The sequence below is a fragment of the Carya illinoinensis genome, chromosome 7 (assembly GCF_018687715.1).
Source record: "Carya illinoinensis cultivar Pawnee chromosome 7, C.illinoinensisPawnee_v1, whole genome shotgun sequence".
In the NCBI taxonomy this organism is placed as follows: domain Eukaryota; kingdom Viridiplantae; phylum Streptophyta; class Magnoliopsida; order Fagales; family Juglandaceae; genus Carya; species Carya illinoinensis.
The window spans coordinates 42,464,029-42,487,072 of NC_056758.1; the positions used below are offsets into that span (position 1 = coordinate 42,464,029).

At 38.6% G+C, this 23,044-nt stretch overlaps 1 protein-coding gene and 1 long non-coding RNA gene across 7 annotated transcripts; both read right to left on the reverse strand.

Annotated features, from left to right (window-relative positions):
- Nucleotides 1-573: 573 nt before the first annotated feature.
- LOC122315001 (transcriptional corepressor LEUNIG-like) lies at nt 574-15,746 on the reverse strand. 6 transcript variants are annotated; one of them, XM_043130672.1, is made up of 19 exons: nt 15,662-15,746; nt 15,306-15,478; nt 14,749-14,846; nt 14,494-14,603; nt 11,315-11,704; nt 11,146-11,234; nt 9,219-9,312; nt 9,077-9,152; nt 8,693-8,742; nt 8,082-8,390; nt 7,742-7,915; nt 6,682-6,927; nt 6,464-6,599; nt 6,020-6,129; nt 5,653-5,802; nt 3,903-4,058; nt 2,647-2,763; nt 1,578-1,784; nt 574-1,058 (listed from the first exon to the last, which is right to left on the reverse strand). In XM_043130672.1, the coding sequence occupies exons 2-19, from the start codon at nt 15,335-15,337 to the stop codon at nt 915-917; spliced, it is 2,688 nt and encodes an 895-aa protein (XP_042986606.1). In that variant the 5' UTR covers nt 15,338-15,478; nt 15,662-15,746; the 3' UTR covers nt 574-914. The 6 variants fall into 6 exon arrangements, 5 of the variants coding, with proteins under 5 accessions (XP_042986606.1, XP_042986607.1, XP_042986610.1 ...); XM_043130673.1 differs by having other exon boundaries at nt 15,306-15,422; nt 15,662-15,696; XM_043130676.1 differs by lacking the exon at nt 15,662-15,746 and having other exon boundaries at nt 6,464-6,572; nt 9,234-9,312; nt 15,306-15,653.
- Nucleotides 15,747-17,504: 1,758 nt separating this feature from the next.
- LOC122315351 lies at nt 17,505-19,031 on the reverse strand. The gene is made up of 3 exons (XR_006244015.1): nt 18,328-19,031; nt 18,166-18,217; nt 17,505-17,884 (listed from the first exon to the last, which is right to left on the reverse strand). It is a non-coding gene; the product is annotated as an uncharacterized LOC122315351 (long non-coding RNA).
- Between the last annotated feature and the right edge of the window lie 4,013 nt (nt 19,032-23,044).

Sequence of the window (23,044 nt, forward strand, 5' to 3'; positions counted from 1 at the left end):
TTTATTCCAACTTTTCTCTCCCCTTTTTCAAAACTTTAAGAAAACCTTTTAATTCAAACAATTTTATTACCATCATAATCACGAGATTCTCCAAGCGTCCAAGGAGCCCAAAAACTGAGTCTAAACAAGCAGAGAGAATTGCGGATAACTTGAATTCTTGTTCATTTTGTTGTCATCTATTATATGTTTGCTATCTGTTGGGTTTTGAAGAAAATGGAGGACAGCTAACAAAAAGAAAATCAAGCTCTAAGCATGAAGGCATGACGAGAAACTGTAAAGATGGGGAAGAGACTGGCAAGGGACTCATAAAAGATTGTACTGAACGAGTCTTCTTCGATGAGTTCACTCTCCAAACGGTATAAATTTTTATAGGGAAAAAATAAACAAAGATCAACTTTATTGAAGATTTGAATCGGCTTGAAACCCACAGTTTTAAGCTTAACAAAAAGCGAAACTAGCTTTATTTTACATTCATAAACAGAGTAATTAACGCCAAGTCGTCCTATATTCCTGCAAATGGACTTTGGCAAACTGGAAGTAGAGGGAGGTATAGCAACTGAAAGTATCATATTCTTGACAGAGTACAGAATGTTGCTGGCTTTACTTAATAGAGTACAACATTTTACAAGCAGTCCAGAAGAAAGGGTTCATTACCCAGTCAAGACAGCATTAAACAAATCTCCAATTTAAGACAACAAATACAACTTGCATACAACAACAATACTACAAGGTTAGTTTCTGGGGTAAGTAAGAAGGAACGAGCTCTAAGTGATCCACAAGGAAAAATAAATATGTGAGCCAGATCAAGCAGCTGCAGCAGCAATCAAGAGACAAAACTACAAGCATCTGATCCACAGCCAACCAAAGAAAAATTAATCTCGTATTGCAAGTGCAGTTACTTGGAGACAATGTTATCACTTCCACAGCTTAACGAATTTGTCATGACTAGCTGAAGCAACCAAACCCGTCACAGTCGACACTGCCAATGCAGCAATAAGTCCTTCATGAGCCGATAGAGTCATTGTCTTATTCTCGGTCATGTTCCAAAGCTCCAAAGACTGCAGCAGTAAGGAATGTGATCATCCCGTGCATTGAACCAGACCGTGAATCAGGTAATAAAATAGAAAATAAGCCAGTGTCAGAACCCCCATTTCCAGCCACATTATTACTATTAGTTCATTTTACAGAAGAGGCCGCCTCTGTAAAATCACCAGATCATTACTTTTTCCACAAACTTCCACCACCAAAATAAGAGAAAAAATAATTTAGTTTGCAACTTATATGATCCCAATACTTAAAGCCCATATTCCTCTCAATAACAATTTATAAATGAGAAGCTCCAAAGACTTATGCGCACCTCAGCTTCAAGATTAAAATGGGCTGGAGAAAGTATACCCATACAATTATATATGCCAACCGAAGAAGATTGAAGGCCAATTTCAACTTATACATGCATAATATAGCGATTTGACAATTCAAGAAAGAAAAAGAGTCACCATAAAAATCTATATTGCCAACCTAAGAAGCTATTAATCATATAAAACAAACTAATACGAAGAAAAAGAGCCGATGCTTGCCTGATAGCAACCAATGACCAGCAATGAAGGATATGTAGGATGGAAAACACAGGAATGGAATAGATTGCCATTACAGCTGAGCTCATGTACACATTCTCCTTCGCTCCCTGATCCAAGGTTCCAAACTCTGACAGAGTCCTTGCTGACAGATGCTAAGAACTCACCAGAAGGGTCCCAGCACACAGAATGGATCTGCTTAGTATGTCCCTGCAATTACAAATCCACAATCAGGGGAAGAAGGTTAGCCATACCACATTTTAGGAGGTAGAATGCAGGAGAGAAAAGAATATAATCTTAAAAGACTGAAAAATCCAAAAAAGTGTTCAAGAACTTGTGAAAGAACAAAGAATCAATTAGAGTCACCAACAACAACAGAGATGCTTGCCACGAACGCATAAATTTTCTTCCTTTAACAAGCATCCCTGTTCTCAGTGAAACAAAACTGGCTTGCCTAAGAATCCAAGAAAGTAGATTATTGAAAGGAAAGAGAAAGAAAAGTAGAAGGGGCTATTAAAACTTGATTTAGTTTCATTTAATTCTAGAAGATGGGGGCTTTTGCTTTTTTAAATTTCTAGATATGGGCTGTAATTGCGGCCATAGGTCTCCCAATGAATTTTCACATATTACTAGGTTTTATTATTTACTTAGATTGATTCCATTAAAATCAGGTACCATATATGTATCCATATACAAACATCTTTTTTCTCATGTAGTTTGCTAGATTCTCTAATCAATAAAAATCTTGTTTACCACCAAAAAAAAAATCAATCTTATTAAGATTACACAAAATTAATCTACATATCAAATAGATTAAGATAACATTGTTTTTAATAATTGGTTAAGATAACATACGGACACAACATTTTATGTATAACGAATTTTTAGCATGAGAGACTCGAAGTGAAGATTTTAAGAGACAACTCCAATCAGTAACTATCCTACATGAAAAAGACTAGAAGTATTTGTAGGATCAAGCAGCACTTTCCATCTATTCTGCAGCATATTACTTCACATCTGCTCACAGAATTCATCCTTGGTCCGACTCAAAAATAATAAAAGTTAAACGGACCTTTAATGAGTGCCGACATGCTTGTGTCTCCACGTCCAGTATAGATAAAACGTTCTCTGCAGCTGCAGCAAGGTACCTTCCAAGGCGGGGTTGAAATCTCACTTGTGTCGTACCACCCTATTATATGTATAAAGTATTAATATTTTCTCCATTCACAAAACCAATAAGTATGTGGAAACCACCACTACCCAACACCAATCATACAAACATAGGCCTGCATCATAAGAATATTCTTTTTAAATTGGTAAGTTACACCCGTCCATTAGGAGACAAGATTCACTATTGCGTGATTGTGACGCCCAAGTGGAAGACCCAAACCACATGGCCTATACTCCAAAATAACAAATCAATGATATAATTAGAGCCTCATTAGAACATTATAAAGAGCAAGAACTTCTCCTTCCCAAGCAATGTGGGATCCTGTACATTACTTACCCTTATCCTTATCATATAGGGTATCGCAATCTCCCCCCTTAAATTCCCAACGTCCTCATCAAGTTAGTCCATCATAAGTGGCATGGTTCAAGTCCCACATTTTTAGTTGGGATAGGCTTTGGTACTATTTGTAACACCCCAATTGAAAGCTCAAACCACATGGCCTGTACTCCAAAGAATAATTCTGCTTATTATCCCCACACAGCGCACACACCACACCTGTTTTATTTTTATTTTTTCATTTTTTCTATAATAAATATGTGGTATATGGATGATAAGTAGAACAACTCAATTAGTTTAACAAAAATAAAATAAAATAAAAAATAATAAAAAGAAAAAATAATATTAAAATATGTAAAGTATATAGTGTGGAATTATTAGTAGCATCCCTCGTATTCCAAAAGATAGTCAATGATACAATTGGAGCCCCATTGGAACATTATAAAAAGCAAGAACTTCTCATTCCTAAGTAATGTGGGATCTCATAAACTACTTACCATTATCCTTATCATATGGGGTATCACAGTGATTAACCCCCATTGGTCTTTCTCGAGATCAATTATATATACATATATATTATATTAATATAATAAAAATTATTTTATACCGATTAAAAAAAAAAAAACTACATATTAACCTGGTGCGTCTTGAACCCACAGCCTCAATCTCTACCATATTCTAATGGCAAAGGAGCTGCCATTTGAACTAAAGCTATTTTTTTTTTTTTAAGAGAGATATATTATTGATCTGAATGAAATAGGCATAGCCTGTGTACACAGGAGAACTAAAGCTTATTGAACCAATAGTACATAAGACTCTACCTTGGACACCCTCGCACAGCTGCCATTGTTAATACTCCAGTATCGTATCTCACCATCTTCATCACAAGAGCAGAAGAGGTCATCTTTATTTGGGTGGAAGTCAAGTGACTTAACAGCGGCAGAATGCCCCGTAAATGTACGAAGTGAATAACCAGGCTGCATATAAGACATAAATAGAGTCACAAATATATCTGGTTCATTGAGGCATCATACTGCGAAGATATAAAATGCAAGTTCCTAGTAAATTTCAACCACCATAACACTCAACAAAGAAAACTAAAATAGCAGGCATTTAACAAACATTAAGATTAAATGATCTGACATATGATATGCTTTCATTATTGAAGCACAACTCATGAAATCTATTTTGCTAGATATTAAAGTAGGAAGTAAATTGAGACTAAGCACGAGTTTTCCACAAACATGATCAACACCAAAGCACCAAAAGAGCTAATTATCCACCAATATCTTGTTAGCAGGAACCGAAATTGTATACCTTTACATGCTAGTGGATTCAAGGTGACTATTATCCTAATTTAATTCTGAACCACCTCTTCACCAAAAATAGGCATATCCACAAGCCAATACCACTATACTTATCACCGGTCTATCTTAAATTGCTTTCAGAAATTTGAAATGTGAAAACTCAGTACCTTTTCAAAAGCAGCATTTGGAATATTTCAACAATTAAGGTAGCATATACATATTAATAAGTAGTTAAGTAGCTTGTATTGAAGTAAATCAATAGCCCCTCATGTAGATAGGGAATGTAACCCCTAGGGGTTGGCTCAAGTGGTAAAAGCCTTGGTCTTGGTGGTATACTCCCTCCAAGGTCTAAGGTTCAAATTCTTGGGTGCAAACAATCTCTAGGGGGCATTAGAAATAGGGAATTTTCCCATTGAATTACCAAGGTGCATTTGCAGGGAACTCCTTGCCGAGGGCCTGTGCACCTCCGGAATTAGTCGGGAAACTGTTCTCGGACACCCGATGCCAATAAAAAAAAATGTAGATAGGGAATGTGGACCAGAATTTCTCAAAAGATCGTCAGCCTGCATCATATAAGTATCAATTGATACTATCTATTTATAGTGAGTTTCCCTTGTCAAAACAATTCATAGTGAATTCCCCATTGTTGTGTAGTGTCTTCTAGAACCAGCTTTCATGTTGCAAACAACTACACAATTATTATGGAAGAAAAGTTGAGCAAGCAGCAACAAAGAATCCACAGTTTCATTTTTTTTTATAAGAACCCACAGTTTCGTAAACAGCAACCCAAGCCCATGTCCCTTTATTCCATGTCACCCTTGGATGTACCACCATTAATTTTCCATATTCTCGGTTCATAAGTTATAAAGGCACAGTTTTCTACCTTCATGCTGCTAATTGCATTAATATGAATTTTAAACCCCTAGATCCAAACCCACACTAATCTGCTCTCTCAGTAGTCAGCGAATGCTCTTTTTTTCTTTTTCTTTTGCAGAGAAAACCTGGCCAGGCATTAATAGCCCAGGGAGACGAAACTGGAACTTATGCACATCTAATTTTATTTTCTTTAACCAAACATCCATCCTCAAGATACAAGGAAAAAGAACCTGTAATTCAATAATTCACATTATTATGCACGATTAAACAGAAGAACATGACAAAAATGTAAGGCAAATGGCATAGTCAAATGTATAAAGATCAATACAAGAGAAATGAAGTATGAATTCAAATACTATTATGGATCAGGAAAAAAGGTTCAACTAACATTGTCGGCATCCCAAACCCTGACAGTTTTGTCAAATGAAGACGTTGCAAGACGTGGCATGCTTGGACTGAACCGGACATCAGTAATAAAAGAAGAATGCTCTTCAAGTGAGGTTTTTTGCTTTAAAGAATCCGTGTACCACAGTACAGCCTGTGTCACATGATCATCAAGTAAATAATTTCAGATGCTCTTATCTAGAAACAGCAGAGAAAAAAATCACTTATTTTTTTAAATTGGCACCAGGTGTGTTCAATTTAACATTCAGGAAATAAGTTTTCTAACACGGCAGCCACAGCACATATTTGATTATTTTAGATAATCGTTGCTCAATACATCACAAAATATTCGTCGAAACTCTTGCCCTCACCTTCTTATCGTGGCCACCGCTGGCAAGCAATTTCCCATCTGATGAGAAGTGGCAGCAGATGACTTTGCTTGTGCTTGCTCGAACAGAATTTACTTCTGAAAATGTGAACCCTAAAGACAAATGAAAGTAAATCATGGTAAAAACCAGCCCAAATTCAGATTAAAATCCAAATTTCACCAACTGCCCACCACCTACAGGTGGATGGGTTCGGCTAACAACATGTTTCATCACTAATCTTATGCTCCTGCTCCCATGAAAGCTTGTTACTCGCAGCACTGTAAGCACCATTTTGTCCTACTATGATCCTTTTCTAGGGCAAGAATTAAACTCGACCCATGAATTAAATAATTTGCAAACAGTTGTCACAATTAAGAAAAATATGGTACATAAACAGCACAAACTAATCATAAACTCTTGATCAAAAAATATATATCACAACCGCACCTTTGCTAACGTCCATACCACGACCCACAGCATCCCTAGGGTCGGTATCATCATGGGATAAAAATGATTCGACATTATCCTCATCCTCTACAAAACGATCAATGTCAGCCTGCAATTCAAGATCTTTATCATCCCACTGCCAAAATGGAATGCCAATGAGAATACACTGCAAGGAGTTTTTGAGGTCCTCAATACAAGATCACAACAAATACACTCACCAATTGATTTGATGGTGACGTAAGGGTGCCAGTAGTATCAGCACCAAACATCATCAATGGCTTGGAAGAACTACCACTGTGAGGCAAAGCAGGCATCGATATCACATCTCCAGGTGTATGCGTTGAAGGAGTTGAGGGTGCTGAACTTGGAGAGGGCCCCGCTGTGTTAGCAGTTCCTGAGCTATTGGCAGGGCCAGAAGATGACACTGGCTGTTTTCTCTTTCTCCCAGTCTGGGTTTTAGACGCCTTAAAACGAATTCAGGAAAAATGTTAGGAACCTCCCAAATTTTACAGAGCATATTTATATTAAAACTCAGAAATATCCCCTCCCCAAAGAAAAACACAACTATATTTTACCACAACCCAAGGTTCAATAACTGACCAATTCTAATTCAACCCTCTCAACCAAAAACTGGATGTAACCCCAACAATTCAGCACCACTGTTTTAGTTTCATCACATGAGATTTCAGCCACAATCTTTATATTAACTAGCATGGGTGAATGGAAATGGCTTCAAAAACCTGAAATCTTAGGGGAGAGAATTTATAAAAAGACGGCCGTATAGGACAGACATTACATGCGATAGGAACAAATTCTCCTCTACCTACTTTTCAAAATAGTAATGCTTACAATTCATACAGCTAAAACATGTCAAATGCAACCCTAAGAGAGAGTTGGGCACAGAGGTTTAAAAAAAAAGGAAGCGTTAATACCTAACAAGTAAAAAAAAGACATCATTCATATTGCTAAAACCCCAGTTAGATAATGTAGAATGGATGGCTGTGATCAACCTGTACAGATATGTCCCACAAGAGAGTCCAGATTGCTCCCACTAGGGCATTACCATATCATGGAACGTTAATTATTTGCATGACTGAGATTTTGCTAAGCAAGTCGTGTTGTACACATGAACAAGAAGGATTTCAAATCCAATCCAAAAACATGTTGATACGAGCGCAAGACAATGTGCAATTTACACGATCGTGGCACACCAGCAGACGGTATCAAGAGCAAAACATATCTCAAGCATATATTGCTAGAGGTGATATAAGGACTGACCTGATCATTTCCTCGAAAGGAGTTCGACATGCTACCATCCACAGTCCCACTGCCAGCACCTCCCATTTTATCTTGTTGGTGAAGACTCTGATTTGAGCTCTGAGATTGCTGATTTGAAAGAGCATGCTGCTGTGGATTATTGTTATGTTGCTGCTGTAGCCGAGCCATTTTTAACTACAGAAATAAACTCTTTAGTAACATCTTAAGCCCCCACTCATGGGGAGGGGGTGGACACAGAACAACCACGGTAGGCAACTAATGTAGGAAAAAATATGCCGAAAAAAGTTGTAGGAAAACATCTAACTGCAGATGAAGGGTAATTGACAGTGAAAAGGAGAACCTTAATTAGCATCTCTGTATCTCCACGAACCAAAAGAGGACCGCCAGATTGAAGAGGCGATCCAACGTTCGGAATCACATCACCAACAGAGTTTGTAAGGCCATCCTTCCCAAGACCAATGTTTCGATTATTCAAAAGCATTCTCAGTCTCCTATTTTCATCACTTGCAGATGGTGATGTCACGTTTTGCTGTGCAAGCATTAGCTGTTGCTGATGTGGTGACAACATCTGAAATTGATGAAAGGGCTGAGGTGCCTGCATGAAAGGCTTTTGTTGCTGAAGAATCCCAGTGCGAAGCTGATCAAGTCCCTAACAAATAAGCAAAAACGTTAAACTGTTACCAAATAACAACAATAATGGCAACAGCAGCAATAAAAATAATGATGATGATGATGATGATGATAAAACAACAACAATACGATGATCATAACTGCAATAAAAACCCAGAAAAAATAACAAATGTAAAGAACAGATATTTCAAACCAAAAAGAACTCACGAACTCGATACAGAGGGATAAACAATTGCCAAAAAGAGGAGTGGGAAGGGGATAAAAAGGAAAATCCAATCTTTAAAACAATGAAACAAAACAAAACAAAACGAACAAACATACCGTTAGGGGCCATCCTTTTAGAGTCAAATTATTACTACCTTGATTTGACCCTGAAACAACAGGAATTTTAGTATTAGATACAAGGATATTAATGCAATTACAATTAAAAATCTCATAAGATGTTGCGACTGTTAATTTCCAGAAGCTGTTCAGTCAACCGGGCTTGTTAATTAAAAGGAAAGAACACAGAAGGATTCATGTTTAATCGTGTCACAAGTGTTCCAATCATAATTCAAAGAATTTTTTTTATAAGTATTCGAGAATTGAAAATTTCAAAAGGCATAGCGCGCAAGTACATAGGACATGCACACAAAATTATTTCTAACAAAATTCAAAAGAACATGAATTAAATTAAAGAAGATAAAGAAATCAGGCAAAGAATACCAGGAATTCCCATCAATGATCCTTCAGGACCTGCAGCTCTGGGATTTAAAACCGGATTAATCTCACTCTTGATATCCTGATTCCACATTAAGTCAGAACAACACAAAGAATAAGAAAAATGAAAAATAATGAGGTCACTTGCATGAAAATACGATACCGGCATGGACCCTGGTAGTTGCTGATTGCGAGCTTGAACTTGTGGAGACATCCCACCAGCTGTGCCATGCAACACTTGCCTGAAATTAAGAATAATTAAATGAATATTGCTGCTAACGGGAACAGGAATAAGATGCTACATCTTTATTATTTAAACACAACATGGATAGGGAATGATTCCCTCAATTTTTATTTTTATTTTTATTTTATAAGTAAAAATATTATATATATCAAAAGGAGTAACCAAGTAGACTGAAAGAATACAAGAAAACACCTAGCCCATATTAGAGAGCCCCTAATAACCCAAAAAAGCCCATGAAAAACAACCCAAAATAAACTAATCCCAAAATACCCAAAAAAGTACACTGAACCTCAACCCCTTGTTTCCCGTAGAACTAATACCCAAGCCAAACCCCAACCCCAGCCCCAACCCCTTGTGTTTCCCATCTTCACACTGCCTGATTCCCTCAAATTAGCCATAGAAATTGAAGGTGCAAACACACATTCACACTTCACTGCCAAAAGACAAAGTAATCTTTATCAAAGATTCCAATATCCATCTCAAGCATTGTTTTTGTATGGTCTAAAGTTCTTGCACGTTCAGACAAATACAAGATCAATTAAAATTTTATGCAGAAATCACTTGATTTTATTTCCGACTGTACCCAAAGGCTATCAAGTACATATCTAGGGTCAAATTACATTTTAATCCCTCTAATTTTGGTGTTGCAATCAATATGATCTCTGAGCTTCTAATTTGAGAAATTACACCCTAAATTTTGGTTTTATTGTCAACATGGCCCATCCATCTGGTTCCATCGAAGCTTGGGACATTAAGCACCAAACCTTTCCATTCCTTTTTCTTTTCCTTCAACCCATCTCTCCTCTTCTCACAAACAAAAATCTTCCCTTGTTCCTCTCTTCTCAAACACCACACCCCCAACCTCCAAACCTTGTGTTCTCCGGCAGACCACCCTCACTCCACTCTCTCCTCTTAACACCACTAAACGCTACTCCAATGGTGAGTCCACAACCAGCCCATCTAGCTTTAATGCACCTGATAGTCTAGGGTCTTGCAGCAATCCAGTCAATATGTCTTAAAGACAGCATTTTGTTCATAGGAAAACAATTCATGGCCCTCCTTGAAAAAGCTACAGGAGCCTTAAGCAGTATTATAAGATCCAGCCTCCAAAAAGAAAATGCACTAAGCACAAGTTAGCATTCTCCAAGAGCTAACGTGTGCCTTTAAGATTTTCCTTAATACAATGGTTTCTCAACAACTCTTCTGAACCCTTAGGCCATGTTTGGCTGCAAAAAATTTTGGGAGTTTTTAGTTTTTTCATGAATATCAATAGACCTAATATTATTTTACACTTTTTTTACAACCAACCATTGTGATTGTGCCACCTCATCAAAAATAAGTTTACTTTATATGAATCTTTCAACTTACATAATTATCCTCAGAATAACAAGAAGTTGTAAGTGTATCATTACTCATTTCTTTTCACTTTCAATCCAGACATCTTCAAAATTTTCCATCCCTCAAAAAATCCCAATCTAATCATTTGACTCAATTAGACAACAAAAACACAAAAACTAGAACAAATTTCACAAAAAAAATCTCACAAAATTTTCTGGTCAAAAATATTTTCAATGGGCCCAACCACTTCACAAACCCCAGCATAACTTATCTCAATGATTTGAGAAATTTTTATGAAAACCTCAATCTTTCTATTTCTTGAGGTGGACACTAGAAATCACAATGTTTTGGGAAAGGACGATGTGGGTGTTAATAGAGGAATGGGAGGGAGTGCCTTTAGTTTAGAAAGGGTTGAAATTTTTTTGAGAATGAGAAAGGAGGGCCACATGAACAATAAACCAAACTTTAGGATGTAAATCTTAGAGACAAGTACCCTGAAGGCTGGCCAGTTGCTGCAGCTGACTTCAATATCGAGGCATGATTTGGATCCAAAAGCTGGCTCACATTGTCCCCAAATCTTGGCTGTAACGATTTCCTAAGATGGTTAAAGACTTAAATACAATAATAATCAGGCTATCCAGAAGACTAAATAGTCCACCAACCTTCATTGCTGCATCATCCAGAGAATCCCTCTGAAGAGGCAGTTTTAATTTTTCCTCGTACATCTTTGTTGCCAAGGCATTTGCAGTTCCCGGGTTCTGTCGCATAAGAGGGTCATTTCCAACAAGGCCATTTGTACTGCCATTAATAAGGTGAACCCCATCTCTTCGCTGCTGTTGCGGCGTTGGTGGCTGCTGCTGCTGCTGTGACTGCTGCTGTTGTTGTTGCTGCTGCTGTTGTTGTTGCTGCTGCTGCTGCTGCTGCCTCTGCAACAGGAGCTGTTGCATCTGCATATGATGCTGCTGCTGCTGCTGCTGTTGATGCTGGGGTTGTTGGGGTTGCTGCTGCTGTTGTTGATGCTGTTGTTGCTCCCTTGCTTTAAACAACTGTGTCTGCAATTTAATTTTTTTGATAAGTTATTTTATTGATATAAGGATGGGCATAGCCCAGGTACACTGGAAGTATACATGTGCATACACCCATTTAAGAGCTACATATAGATACAAGGAAATCATAAAAGCTGAGGCCATTAAAATCTAAAGCACTGGTCCACAAGAACAAAGACTTCCAGAAAAAACAACGATACTCTTTCGAGGAACGATCATGATCCTCAAATAGTCTCTCGTTTCTTTCATTCCAAATACACAAAAAAATACATATTGGAGCCATCTTCCACACCGCTGCAATCTGTGGTGTCCCAGTGATCCCTTTCCAGCTTGCTAGAAGATCAACCACCCTACCCGGCATAACCCATGGTATTCCCATTCTGTTGAAGAAGTAATTACATATCTCACTAGCAAACTCGCAATGTAGGACTAAATGGTCCACTATTTCACCATTGTGTCTAAACAAACAGCACCAGTCCAAAATTATTAGACCACTTCTCCTAAGATTCTCAATAGTCAGAATCTTCCCTAGAGCCACTGTCCATACAAAGAATGCGGCCTTGGTGAGTGCTTTACTTCTCCAAATATTCTTCCAAGGAAAATTGTGCCTTTGTTGCATGGTAATAACTTCATAAAAAGCGCATACCGAGAATTTCCCTTTTCTAGGACTCCATACCATCACATCTTCAGTTGTGCCAACAATAGGAATATAATACAACAAGTTAAGAAAATCCACCAAAGCATTCACTTCCCAATCATGTACATCCTTGATAAGGCTAAGATTCCACTCCTATGAGCCCTGATTTCTTTCCCTCAAATCAGCCACCGTAGCTTCTTTTTCGCATGCAATACTAAAAATTGTAGGATAAACATCTTTAGAGCCATGTCACCCACCCACCTATCCGTCAAAAAACCAATCCTACTACCATCCCCCAAACACAACCTGGTATTACTAAAAAAGAAGCCCCACCACTTCCTCATATACTTCCATAGGCCCACTCCATATGTCCCCCTACCCTCTTTAGAGCACCAACCCCCTCGTTCACTTCCATACTTCATGTTAATCACCTCTTTCCATAAGGCTTCCCTCTCATAGTTATAACGCCACAACCATTTACCCAACAAAACCTTATTAAAAGCCCTTACATTTCGAACCCCCAAGCCACCATCTCTCAAAGAAGAACATACCTTATCCCATCCCATCAAATGAAACTTAAACTCATCTCCTATACCACCCCATAAAAAATCTCGCTAGAGTTTCTCCATCCTCATCGCAATGCTAACGGGAAGTGAAAATAAGGATAAGTAGTATGTGGGAAGATTGGATAAAGTACTTTTAATGAGTGTGATCCACCCCCCTTTTGATAAATACATCTTTTTCCACTCAGCCAACCTATGCCTGTATTTTGCCAGCACCCCCTCCCAAATTGACTTTGCTTTGAAAGAAGTCCATTTAATAAGTCCATGAGTTCCCAAATAGCACTTTTTTCAAACTTTTTTTTCCCTTTGATACTTTCTAATTGTCGAAGAACTTCAACAAACACCATTGTACCATACAGGCAAAGTACAACAGACACAAAGTTCCACTTTGACCAAACTCCGAAAGCCATCAACTAGCCTAGGCATGTTGCCTGTTTTGCACCACAGCACCCAGGTACCCTGGTAAAGATTGACCTTAGGAGAAAAAATAATAATAATATAGACAAATGTGATTTTACTGGTACAGATTCCCACTAGGGGTAAGTAGGCACAATTCATACACAAGGCTAGAGACTTGAGCACAAGATGTGTATCAATGGGTAGTTGTGTGATGACTTCTCTGAAGATAACTAATGAAGCTTCAAACCCACAACCAAATCTTAAAAGACCAATTTCCACCGCATAACAACTGCCAAAGCAAAAGAAAGGCAAAGAAGAGAGACAATCAAGATATTTATCAGAACCTGTATGCATGTTTGACAGAACAGCATAGAGAAGTTAAGTGACTATTCTTTACTCAAACATCAAAGAGCAAATGATGCTTGAGCAAGGACTTACCTAGCACAGGTTTGTGAAGAGAGATGAGGGCGAGAAGTAACTACTGCCATAGTTAGGAAAAGAAAATAAAAACCAAGCAAGGAGAAGGAGAAACCACATCTCAAAAGGTACCCTTGTTGGGCTTCTTAGCATGTTAAGTATCCATCACAATCAAGGACAAACGCAAGAAAAAATTATCTAGCAACAACTGTAATTGGAGATGCAATGCCATAAAATGCCAAAAGCAGACACAGGAACCGAATCGGTTAGTCTCAATTTCTAGCAGCTGAGGGACAAAAATGAAGTGATTAATCAGAAATCCCATACTATTAACTACTACTGCAATAAACGCACGAGTAGCAGGAATAAAACAACAAATTTAGAACTACTGAATCAAAATATCAAGTATCAACTGATATCCAGGATTCCAATTTCCAACAACAACAAAATATCTAGGATACCATCAATAAACAATATTCTTTAAAATAATTTGAGTAACTTTGTTGACCCAAAAAATTAATCTACATGTAAAAAATGAGAATCTTGTTAATTCTATTCAAGAAGCTCAAAATCCATGCTTTTCATGAAAGCATCACGGCCTTAAGATGAAACAGATTGCATATACGTGGAAAAAGTGTTCTAATGGCGTTTGAACAGCAAGTTTCACTCCTCTCATCACACAGAATAGTTACCACATTTCCTCAGCAGCACTCTCTTCGTCGCAAACATAACCTAAAAAAGCATATCCAAGAATGATAATAAAATTTTCTTTAACCAACCTCAATGTAAGACGCGGCCGGCTCTGAGTGCTTTTCATTGGTCCTAGCAATGAATATATCCCAGAATACTGACCACCACTCAAAGAGAAACCCACCCGGGGCATCAATAGCTGTAAATCCATTTTCCAAAAACTTAAAGAGATCAAAATGTATAAAAGCAAAAAAAAATGTCTCAGAACTGAAAAATGTCTGTTTATGCACAAAACTCTTCCTGACTCTGGTTTTTTATAGCTAACTCTTCCTGACTATACATACCGACGGGATCAGACGATACTTTCCCTTCAGCTTGAAAAGCCTGTGCAGAAGCCTTTAAGTCCCTCTTCACTAGATAATCGTGGATATACACATCTAACCTGTTATTTAGCGGTGGGAAGAACATATTGTATCAATCATGCGTATTTGGGAAAAAAATAAAACTTTATGAACGACAATATCTAAAATAAAAATTAACCCCAAGTTTACTGTCAATATAGAGATGATAAGAAGCCAATAGAAAACAGTAACAAAAATTCAGAGACGAACCCCAAGCCAAGAGTTAAAATAACATATAAAAACATACATATGAAAGAACTACTAAATAAATCTAACTGCCTAAGTACGGAAAAAAACCCTAAATTACCCCCCACTTACATATACATAGTATCCATGGAATAAAGAACGAATCTAAAAAATCACACTCAGAACTCATAAATCCCAGTAACACGGAGCCCAGATCAAACAGGAGAAGACACGAGAAGAGCATTGAACGAGAGGAGAACAATACCCATAAATAACGAAAGGAGAACAATATGTAGAAACGAAAAAGCACTAACATTTTATCCGCTTCCCAGTTCGTCTGGGACATGGTGCTGAATTTAAGAGTTCGCACAAGCAGACGATAGTAAGGATTTTTGGTGGAAACACCCGCTTCTGCTTCCCTCTACCTCTGACTAAAATCAAGCCCAGAATAGCAGAAAAACAAATTCTTATCACTAAACATGAAAACCTGTTAAAGAAAGAAAGAGACGGTACAGAGACAGGGAGATAATCAATGTGAATGAACGGAAGCAAAGCCTCAAATCGTAGCGAATAGAATCGTAGAAAATAATCTAATATAATACGTCAAAACATTAATCTTATACTAAATTCAAAGAATAAATAGACAGTGAACAATGGATAGATATCATACACCTACAACTGCAACCAACCCCTCCCCCCGAAAAAAAAAAAAAAAAAAAACAGCTTTTTTGTTTGTAAACCTTTTATTTTATCTTTTTCTAAAAGATTTTTCTCATATCCCTTTGGTGGATTGAGTTGCTGTTGAAGGTACTATAATGCTTCAACCGAAATTACCAAATCAGCCCTCAAACCAGTCAAATTTTCGAAACCAGTCAACTTTTTACTTCCATTATTTTGTTTATAATTTTATTGTTTCTTATGATTATCATCGCTATACATTTGATTATAAATTCTTTTAAAATAATGTTTATTTAATTGAGCTGTAACATTTTTATATGTTGGGATTAATGTGTCAGAAATTTTGTCGTGCCCTTCATTCTGTTAATGTAATATGGAAAAAAGTACTTGATTGGAGAAAAAAAAAATGTCTAGCCTAGATAACGAAACAATAATATTGAAAATCTAGTGAAATAACACCCCTGTTTTTTCTATATTTATGAATTGATCCCTTTTCATTTTGGTTGTTACACTTTACAAGAATCTCCGTTTTGCCCGTCCTTGGACCGTGACATAACGTTAATCATTGGTTGGTAGCCCTTCCCTTGCTTATCAAGCACGAAATTACTATTTTGACAAAGTGTCGAGACGACTTATGCTTTTACAGTCTAAAATGGTTGAATTTTTGAGATCAAAAGTATGATTATTCAAAGGAAAAATGTCAATGGTATATTCTAATAAAATTGGGGCCTAAAGTTAATTTCAAGGAACTGAGGGATGAGTTTCGAATAATTTTATGATTGCGGGTCGCAATTTGTAGTGTATAATTAAGTCTTATAACACTTCACGACATGTTTAGTGCTATCCAAGCTCCTCCTCCTCGACCATGCGGTTATTAATCAATATAAATAAAAATGCACTACTTTACAATATAAGAATCAACAAATGCATGTGCTTCTTTAATTAATATGTTCAATCTTAATTGTGACGTGATGGATGGCAATATTAAATGAGATGATCATGATCAACATATATTTGTAAGGTTCCAAAATGTTATGCATTAAACGACACATTGTTGGACCCACAAAAAATTTTATAATTCTATGTAAAATACGAAGACTTTTAATTTATTTTATCATTGCACCCATTAAAAAATTTATTATTAAAAATAAAAAATTTTCACGCGAAACAAAAGTAGAATTTAAATTAAGTTGATATTTTTAAAAATGTAATTTCAACCCCCAAACAAATCTGCCATATTGTGGATTTAGACGGATGATAATATTATGTTTGAAAGCAACCAACAAAATATAGATGGGCCATCTGGATACCAAAATAAGTTGGGCTTTCTCTATCGGCCCATATTTTTCTCACCAATGAGTTATCCTGGGTTGGGCCAGTCAAACCCAATCTTGACTCGAATAGATTCAAACCAACTATGATTCATCATCAAACACCCTCGTTAAATCAGATTGATATAGTTGTGTCCAATATTCCAAATACGTTATATCAATACCTCTCTTGGAATTGCTTAAGATTGACATAATACCGTTGGACCGACTCTACAGAGTTGTTTATTTCATAGCCATATTCTCGTCTATTTTAGAGTTCCGATCTCAGACTTGAGAATCAATCCAGTGTGTCATGTTTTGGCCCCTTATGAACATTAGGATGCCAGATTAAAAGAGTGGGTAGGGGGCGGAAAAATCCAAACAGGCAACGTGGAAGAGAACAAGAAAGGGTTACCATTGTTAGGTCTCTCTCTTCCTATAGTCTTATATATATAATGGTAACCTTTCTCAATGTGTCAGCACGAGCTAAGCTGCTGCAAAAGCAACATGCCACTGAGATCCAAGTGGGCCCGAATCCAAGAGAATTCTCTCGGGGAACTTTTTCTTATATCATCATCGTCTCATCACTACTAAAAAAAACAAAAACACAACAAAACCAAGAATGCCAACAGTAAATGGCAATCTTCAATGTTGTCAGCGTGCATGTGTGTAATTTATTTATTTATTTAAAAAAAAAAATTGTATGGGGGATGGCATTGGCATGCATGCACGGGCACCAGTCTCTGATCAATACAATTGCATGCCATGTCATGCCAACCTATACTTGCTATATAGATACGCCCCCTGCAATATGCATCGAAGTCTGAGTAAATCCCACACAACGATTGATCCCTCCCTCAGCGCGTCCCCAACAACGAACGGCCTCGATAGCTCCTCCAACATGACTAGAATCAACAAAACAACACAACATTAATCCCATACATTATATTGGTCAAAAGTATGATCATAAATAAATAAATATAAAAAAAAAAAAACCAAGTAAATTTAGAACAATCCCACCGTATAAGTTAGGATCGAGAAATTAATGGAGACATTATCATGATCAAGCTGTACGCGTAAATTCTTTTATTTCGACCAAACTCAAAGAGTAATTACATTAGATAGCTAGCATCTTCAAACTTTAAATCATAGGCACGATCAAATCTAAACATGTATATATGGTCACCTGATATTTTCGAAACCCAATATTTGAAGGGCTTTAATCGTTTTGAAGTGACCTGATAATTAAACTAAGGATCAGAATTAAAGAGGAGAAAAACAAAGAAACAACCATATGTCATCTATATTCTATATAGTTTCAAGCTGCAAAGATAATAAATTTGCGTACCGCACACAGTTTTTGGAGAGAGTGCGGCGAGGGAGGGTGACCTCAGGTTTGCATGCAAAGAGTGATGAGATGAATCTATCAACGGTTAGAGAGAGAGAGAGAGAGAGAGAGAGAGAGAGAGAGGCTTGTTGAGGTTCTTCGATAAACCATGCAATCTGCCTCTCAGTCCTCTCTCTGCAAATTTGGGTCACTCGACTGATCAGCGGGACAGCGAAGGGAGGGAGGGAGAGAGAGAGAGAGAGACAGACACAGAGAGAAGATGCATGACGTAAGTGACACCGAAACGCGTGCTTGGAAGCGTGTGATGAGGATTTCGAATTCAATGCCTAAGAAAACCCTTCTTTAACTCACCCACTGGACCTTTTTCTCCACCCTCCCCAGAGTCTACCAATACACGAGTATTCAGTCTTACATATTCACCCCACTCCTTGTCTTATGGCGGCACACGCACAGAGAGATCAAGAAAGAAAGAGATTATAGACAATATTTTCTATATCCCAGAGAGAAGCTTAAGCTTGCATCAGCACCTAGCAGAGCAGAGGGGAGGGAGAGAAGAGGTACTGCAAGACTGAAACAGAGCTGTCAATCCGTTTCTGAGGCTTTCGTACATTTTTCTCTCCATGGCTTGAGAGGGCGTCAGAGCCCCATCATTGTCTCAATTATCAGCGTGAGAGAGAAGGAGAGAGAGAGAGAGAGAAATCAAAGGTAGCTAGCTACATACTATAAGGACCTTGGCATGCACCGTGCGTCATGCTTTCCGATTGATGCAAAAAAGAAAGTGTGTGCAGGAGCAGGCTTATACCCATGGGACCGCTTGCCCTTGGAGGACACGTACATGCCCTAATTTCTATTTCAAGACAGGGACAAAGGACACCAATCGTTTATAAACATGAAGAAATTGTTGCAGGTGGAGACAAAAATAGTGAACAATGCACCGTTGCACCGTTTACTCCTTTGTATTGTTAGGCACCGCCCCACCTTCCCAAGAATCATGCAGCAAATTGCTGCAACGTACTGATCTGTTCTCCTATAAATAGGAGAGCTTAAGTGTGTGGAGTGGGCAGCAGAGAAGTGCATAGAGAAAACAGAGAGTATGTGCTGCGTGTGTGCAGACAGTGTGTGAGAGAAAAAAAAAAGAAGAGAAGAGAGTGGGTGAGCAGAGAGAAAATTTTTTCTGTAAAAATCATTTCATAGTGAAATAACAGCAGCTGTGGACGTAGGCAATTGCCGAACCACGTTAAATTTCATCCCTCCTTTATTTAGAATCGTCTCTGTGTCAGAACAGCTCCCAACAACTGGTATCAGAGCACTGGTTCGAGCTGTCTGAAAATTCAAGTTGTTCAAAATCAATTTTTGACAACTCCACGGTGTTCCTCACGTCGAGACGAATCCGTTGCCACAAACGGAATAAAAAACGGAGGTCGGACGAGGCTACACGCCCCCCTAGAAGATCGGCGCGTGCATCTGCTGAAACCCACGCACCCCACGCGCTCCGGAGGTTGAAGACGCGTGCACCACACGCGCGCCAGAGGTTGAAGACGCGTGAAGGACATGTGCCCACACGCCCCCACACGCCCTAGAGAGGTTCGGCGCGTGTGTCACACGCGCCTCACTCTCCCCCACGCGCCACAGTACTGTATGCGCGTGTATTACACGCGCCCATGCGTTGCCCACGCGCACTGTGCAGCGCGTGTATCTCACGCGCCAGACAGATCAAAACCGTCCGTTTTTCAGATCTGTTTTTGGCTAGATCTAAGCCATTCGGAGTCCGATTTCGACGATCAAATAGTGTTTTCCAACTATTTGGATCATTCTGGACTCATCCGTACGGTCGAAATTTTGAGATTCGGCATCAGTACATTGGATCTGAACCATCCACGTGTTGCAGATCAATTTGGGCTAGATCACGTCAGTTGGAGTTCCATCGCGACGATCAAATAGTGCTGACAAACTATTTGGATCATTTCGGACTCGTTTCCAGCTAATTAGAGTGTTTCGGACGCAACGGTGATCTTTGTTTGTTTGAATTTGAACTCATTTGTAAAGTTATGGCTGGAGAAGAAGCTAAAGGTGTTGGTATCGAGAAATTTGACGGTACAGACTTTGCCTACTGGAGAATGCAGATAGAGGATTATCTCTATGGGAAGAAACTACATCTTCCACTCCTAGGAAGAAAGCCAGATGACATGAGCAATGAAGATTGGAGTTTCCTTGATAGACAAGTGTTGGGAGTCATTAGACTAACACTGTCAATATCAGTTGCACACAATGTGGGAAAGGAGAAGACCACGGCGGATTTGATGAAAGCTCTATCGGACATGTACGAGCAGCCATCAGCCAATAACAAAGTGCATTTGATGTACAAGCTATTCTACTTGAGAATGGCAGAAGGAACTCCAGTTATTCAGCATCTGAATGAGTTCAATACCATCATCAATCAATTAGCTTCAGTGGGGATTGAATTTAATGATGAAGTACGTGCACTGATTGCTCTAGCTCAATTACCAAAGAGCTGGGAGGCCATGAGAACAGCTGTCAGCAATTCTTATGGCAAAACAAAGATGAAGTATCAAGATATCCGGGACCATATTCTTAGCGAGGAAGTTCGCAGAAGAGATACAGGAAAAGCATCAACTTCCAGTTCTGCCTTAAACCTCGAGACGAGAGGTAGAGGAGCTAGTAGAAGTTCAAATCGGGGCAGATCGAAGTCCCGAAGAGGCAGAAGTAAATCTAGATCCGGAAAACAAGTACAGTGCTGGAATTGTGGCAAGATTGGCCACTTCAAAAATAATTACAAGGAAGTAAAGAAGAAGAATGAGCATGACTCTGTTAATGCCACAACAGAAGATCTCCAAGATGCCTTACTCCTTTCAGTCGACAACCAAATTGAATCTTGGGTGTTAGATTCAGGAGCCTCGTTCCACACTACAGCACATTTAGAAATCATGCAGAATTATGTCACTGGTGATTTCGGGAATGTGTACTTAGCAGATGGTGAAGCGTTGGAAATCGAAGGCATGGGAGATGTACCAATCAATCTGCCCAATGGAAGTGCATGGTTGCTACAGAAGGTGCGACATGTTCCCAAGCTCATGAGGAACCTGATTTCTGTAGGAAAACTTGATGCTGATGGGCATTCGGTACTATTTACCGGTGGCACGTGGAAGATAACAAAAGGAGCTATGGTAGTAGCTCGAGGTACAAAAACAGGTACTCTATACATGACGTAAAGTATTATAGATACTATTGCAATTGCTGATGCAAATGCCAACCTATGGCATCAAAGGCTTGGTCACATGAGTGAGAAAGGAATGAAAGTACTATTATCCAAGGGGAAGTTACCAAAGTTGGAATCCACTGATTTCGACATGTGTGAAGGTTGCATTTTTGGGAAACAGAAAAAAGTTAGTTTCCTGAAAAATGGTAGAACTCCAAAATCTACAAAGTTGGAGTTGGTGCACACAGATTTGTGGGGGCCATCCCCAGTCGCTTCTCTTGGAGGATCGCGGTACTATGTTTCATTTATTGATGACTCAAGCAGGAAAGTATGGGTTTATTTTTTGAAAAATAAATCTGACACATTTGATACTTTCAAGAAGTGGAAAGCCATGGTTGAAAATGAGACAGGCTTGAAGTTAAAATGTCTGAGGTCAGACAATGGAGGAGAGTACATCGACGGAGGGTTCAAAGAATTCTGTGCTGCAAATGGGATTAGATTTCAGAAGACTATTCCCGGGACACCGCAGCAGAATGGCGTAGCTGAACGCATGAACAGAACTCTCAACGAACGTGCCAGAAGCATGAGGCTGAATTCAGGATTGCCTGAATGTTTTTGGGCTGATGCAATTAACACTGCAGCCTATTTGATTAATCGGGGACCTTCAGTTCCCTTAAAGTTCGATCTACCAGAGGAAGTCTGGAGCGGAAAGAAGGTAAATCTTTCCCATTTGAAAGTTTTTGGCTGTTTATCATATGTTCACATAGATTCTACTGATCGTAACAAGTTAGAAGCCAAATCTAGAAAATGTTTTTTCATCGGTTATGGTAATGAAGAATTTGGCTATCGATTTTGGGATGATAAAAATCGCAAAATCATCAGAAGTAGAAATGTGATATTTAATGAGCAGATTCTGTACAAAGCTAAGTCACAAGCTGAATCTGAGGAACAGCCAAAGAAACCTGAGGTTGTTGATTTTGATGTTACTCGAGTCAACACTGATCAGAACGAGGATCAAGAAAATGATGATACACAGATCGAACAACGTACACTACTCACTGCTACTCGAAGATCTTCAAGAACAATTAGGCCACCACAGCGGTTCTCACCATCTCTATACTACATCTTGCTAACAGATAGTGGTGAACCGGAAAGTTATGATGAAGCTCTACGAATTGAAGATTCGATCAAGTGGGAGAAAGCCATGCAAGATGAGATGGAGTCACTGATGTCAAATCAGACATGGGAGCTAACTAAGCTTCCAAAAGGTAAGAAGGCTTTGCACAATAAATGGGTGTACAGAATTAAAGAAGAACACAATGGTAGCAAGCGCTACAAAGCCAGAATGGTCGTGAAGGGGTTTCAACAAAAGGAAGGTGTCGACTACACAGACATTTTCTCTCCAGTTGTAAAATTGACAACGATCAGGTTAGTGTTGGCAATTGTGACTGCAGAGAATCTACATCTTGAGCAGTTAGATGTGAAGACTGCATTCCTTCA

Bases quoted from the DNA above. Each gene is read 5' to 3' on its own strand.
- LOC122315001 (XM_043130672.1), bottom strand. From the start codon at position 15,337: ATGTCCCAGACGAACTGGGAAGCGGATAAAAT. The intron at 6,130-6,463 runs GTGCGGTTGTGA...ATTTGTCTTTAG, and splicing joins TGGTATGGACGTTAGCAAAG to GGTTCACATTTTCAGAAGTA. The intron at 1,785-2,646 runs GTCCGTTTAACT...TTGTAATTGCAG, and splicing joins CATGTCGGCACTCATTAAAG to GGACATACTAAGCAGATCCA.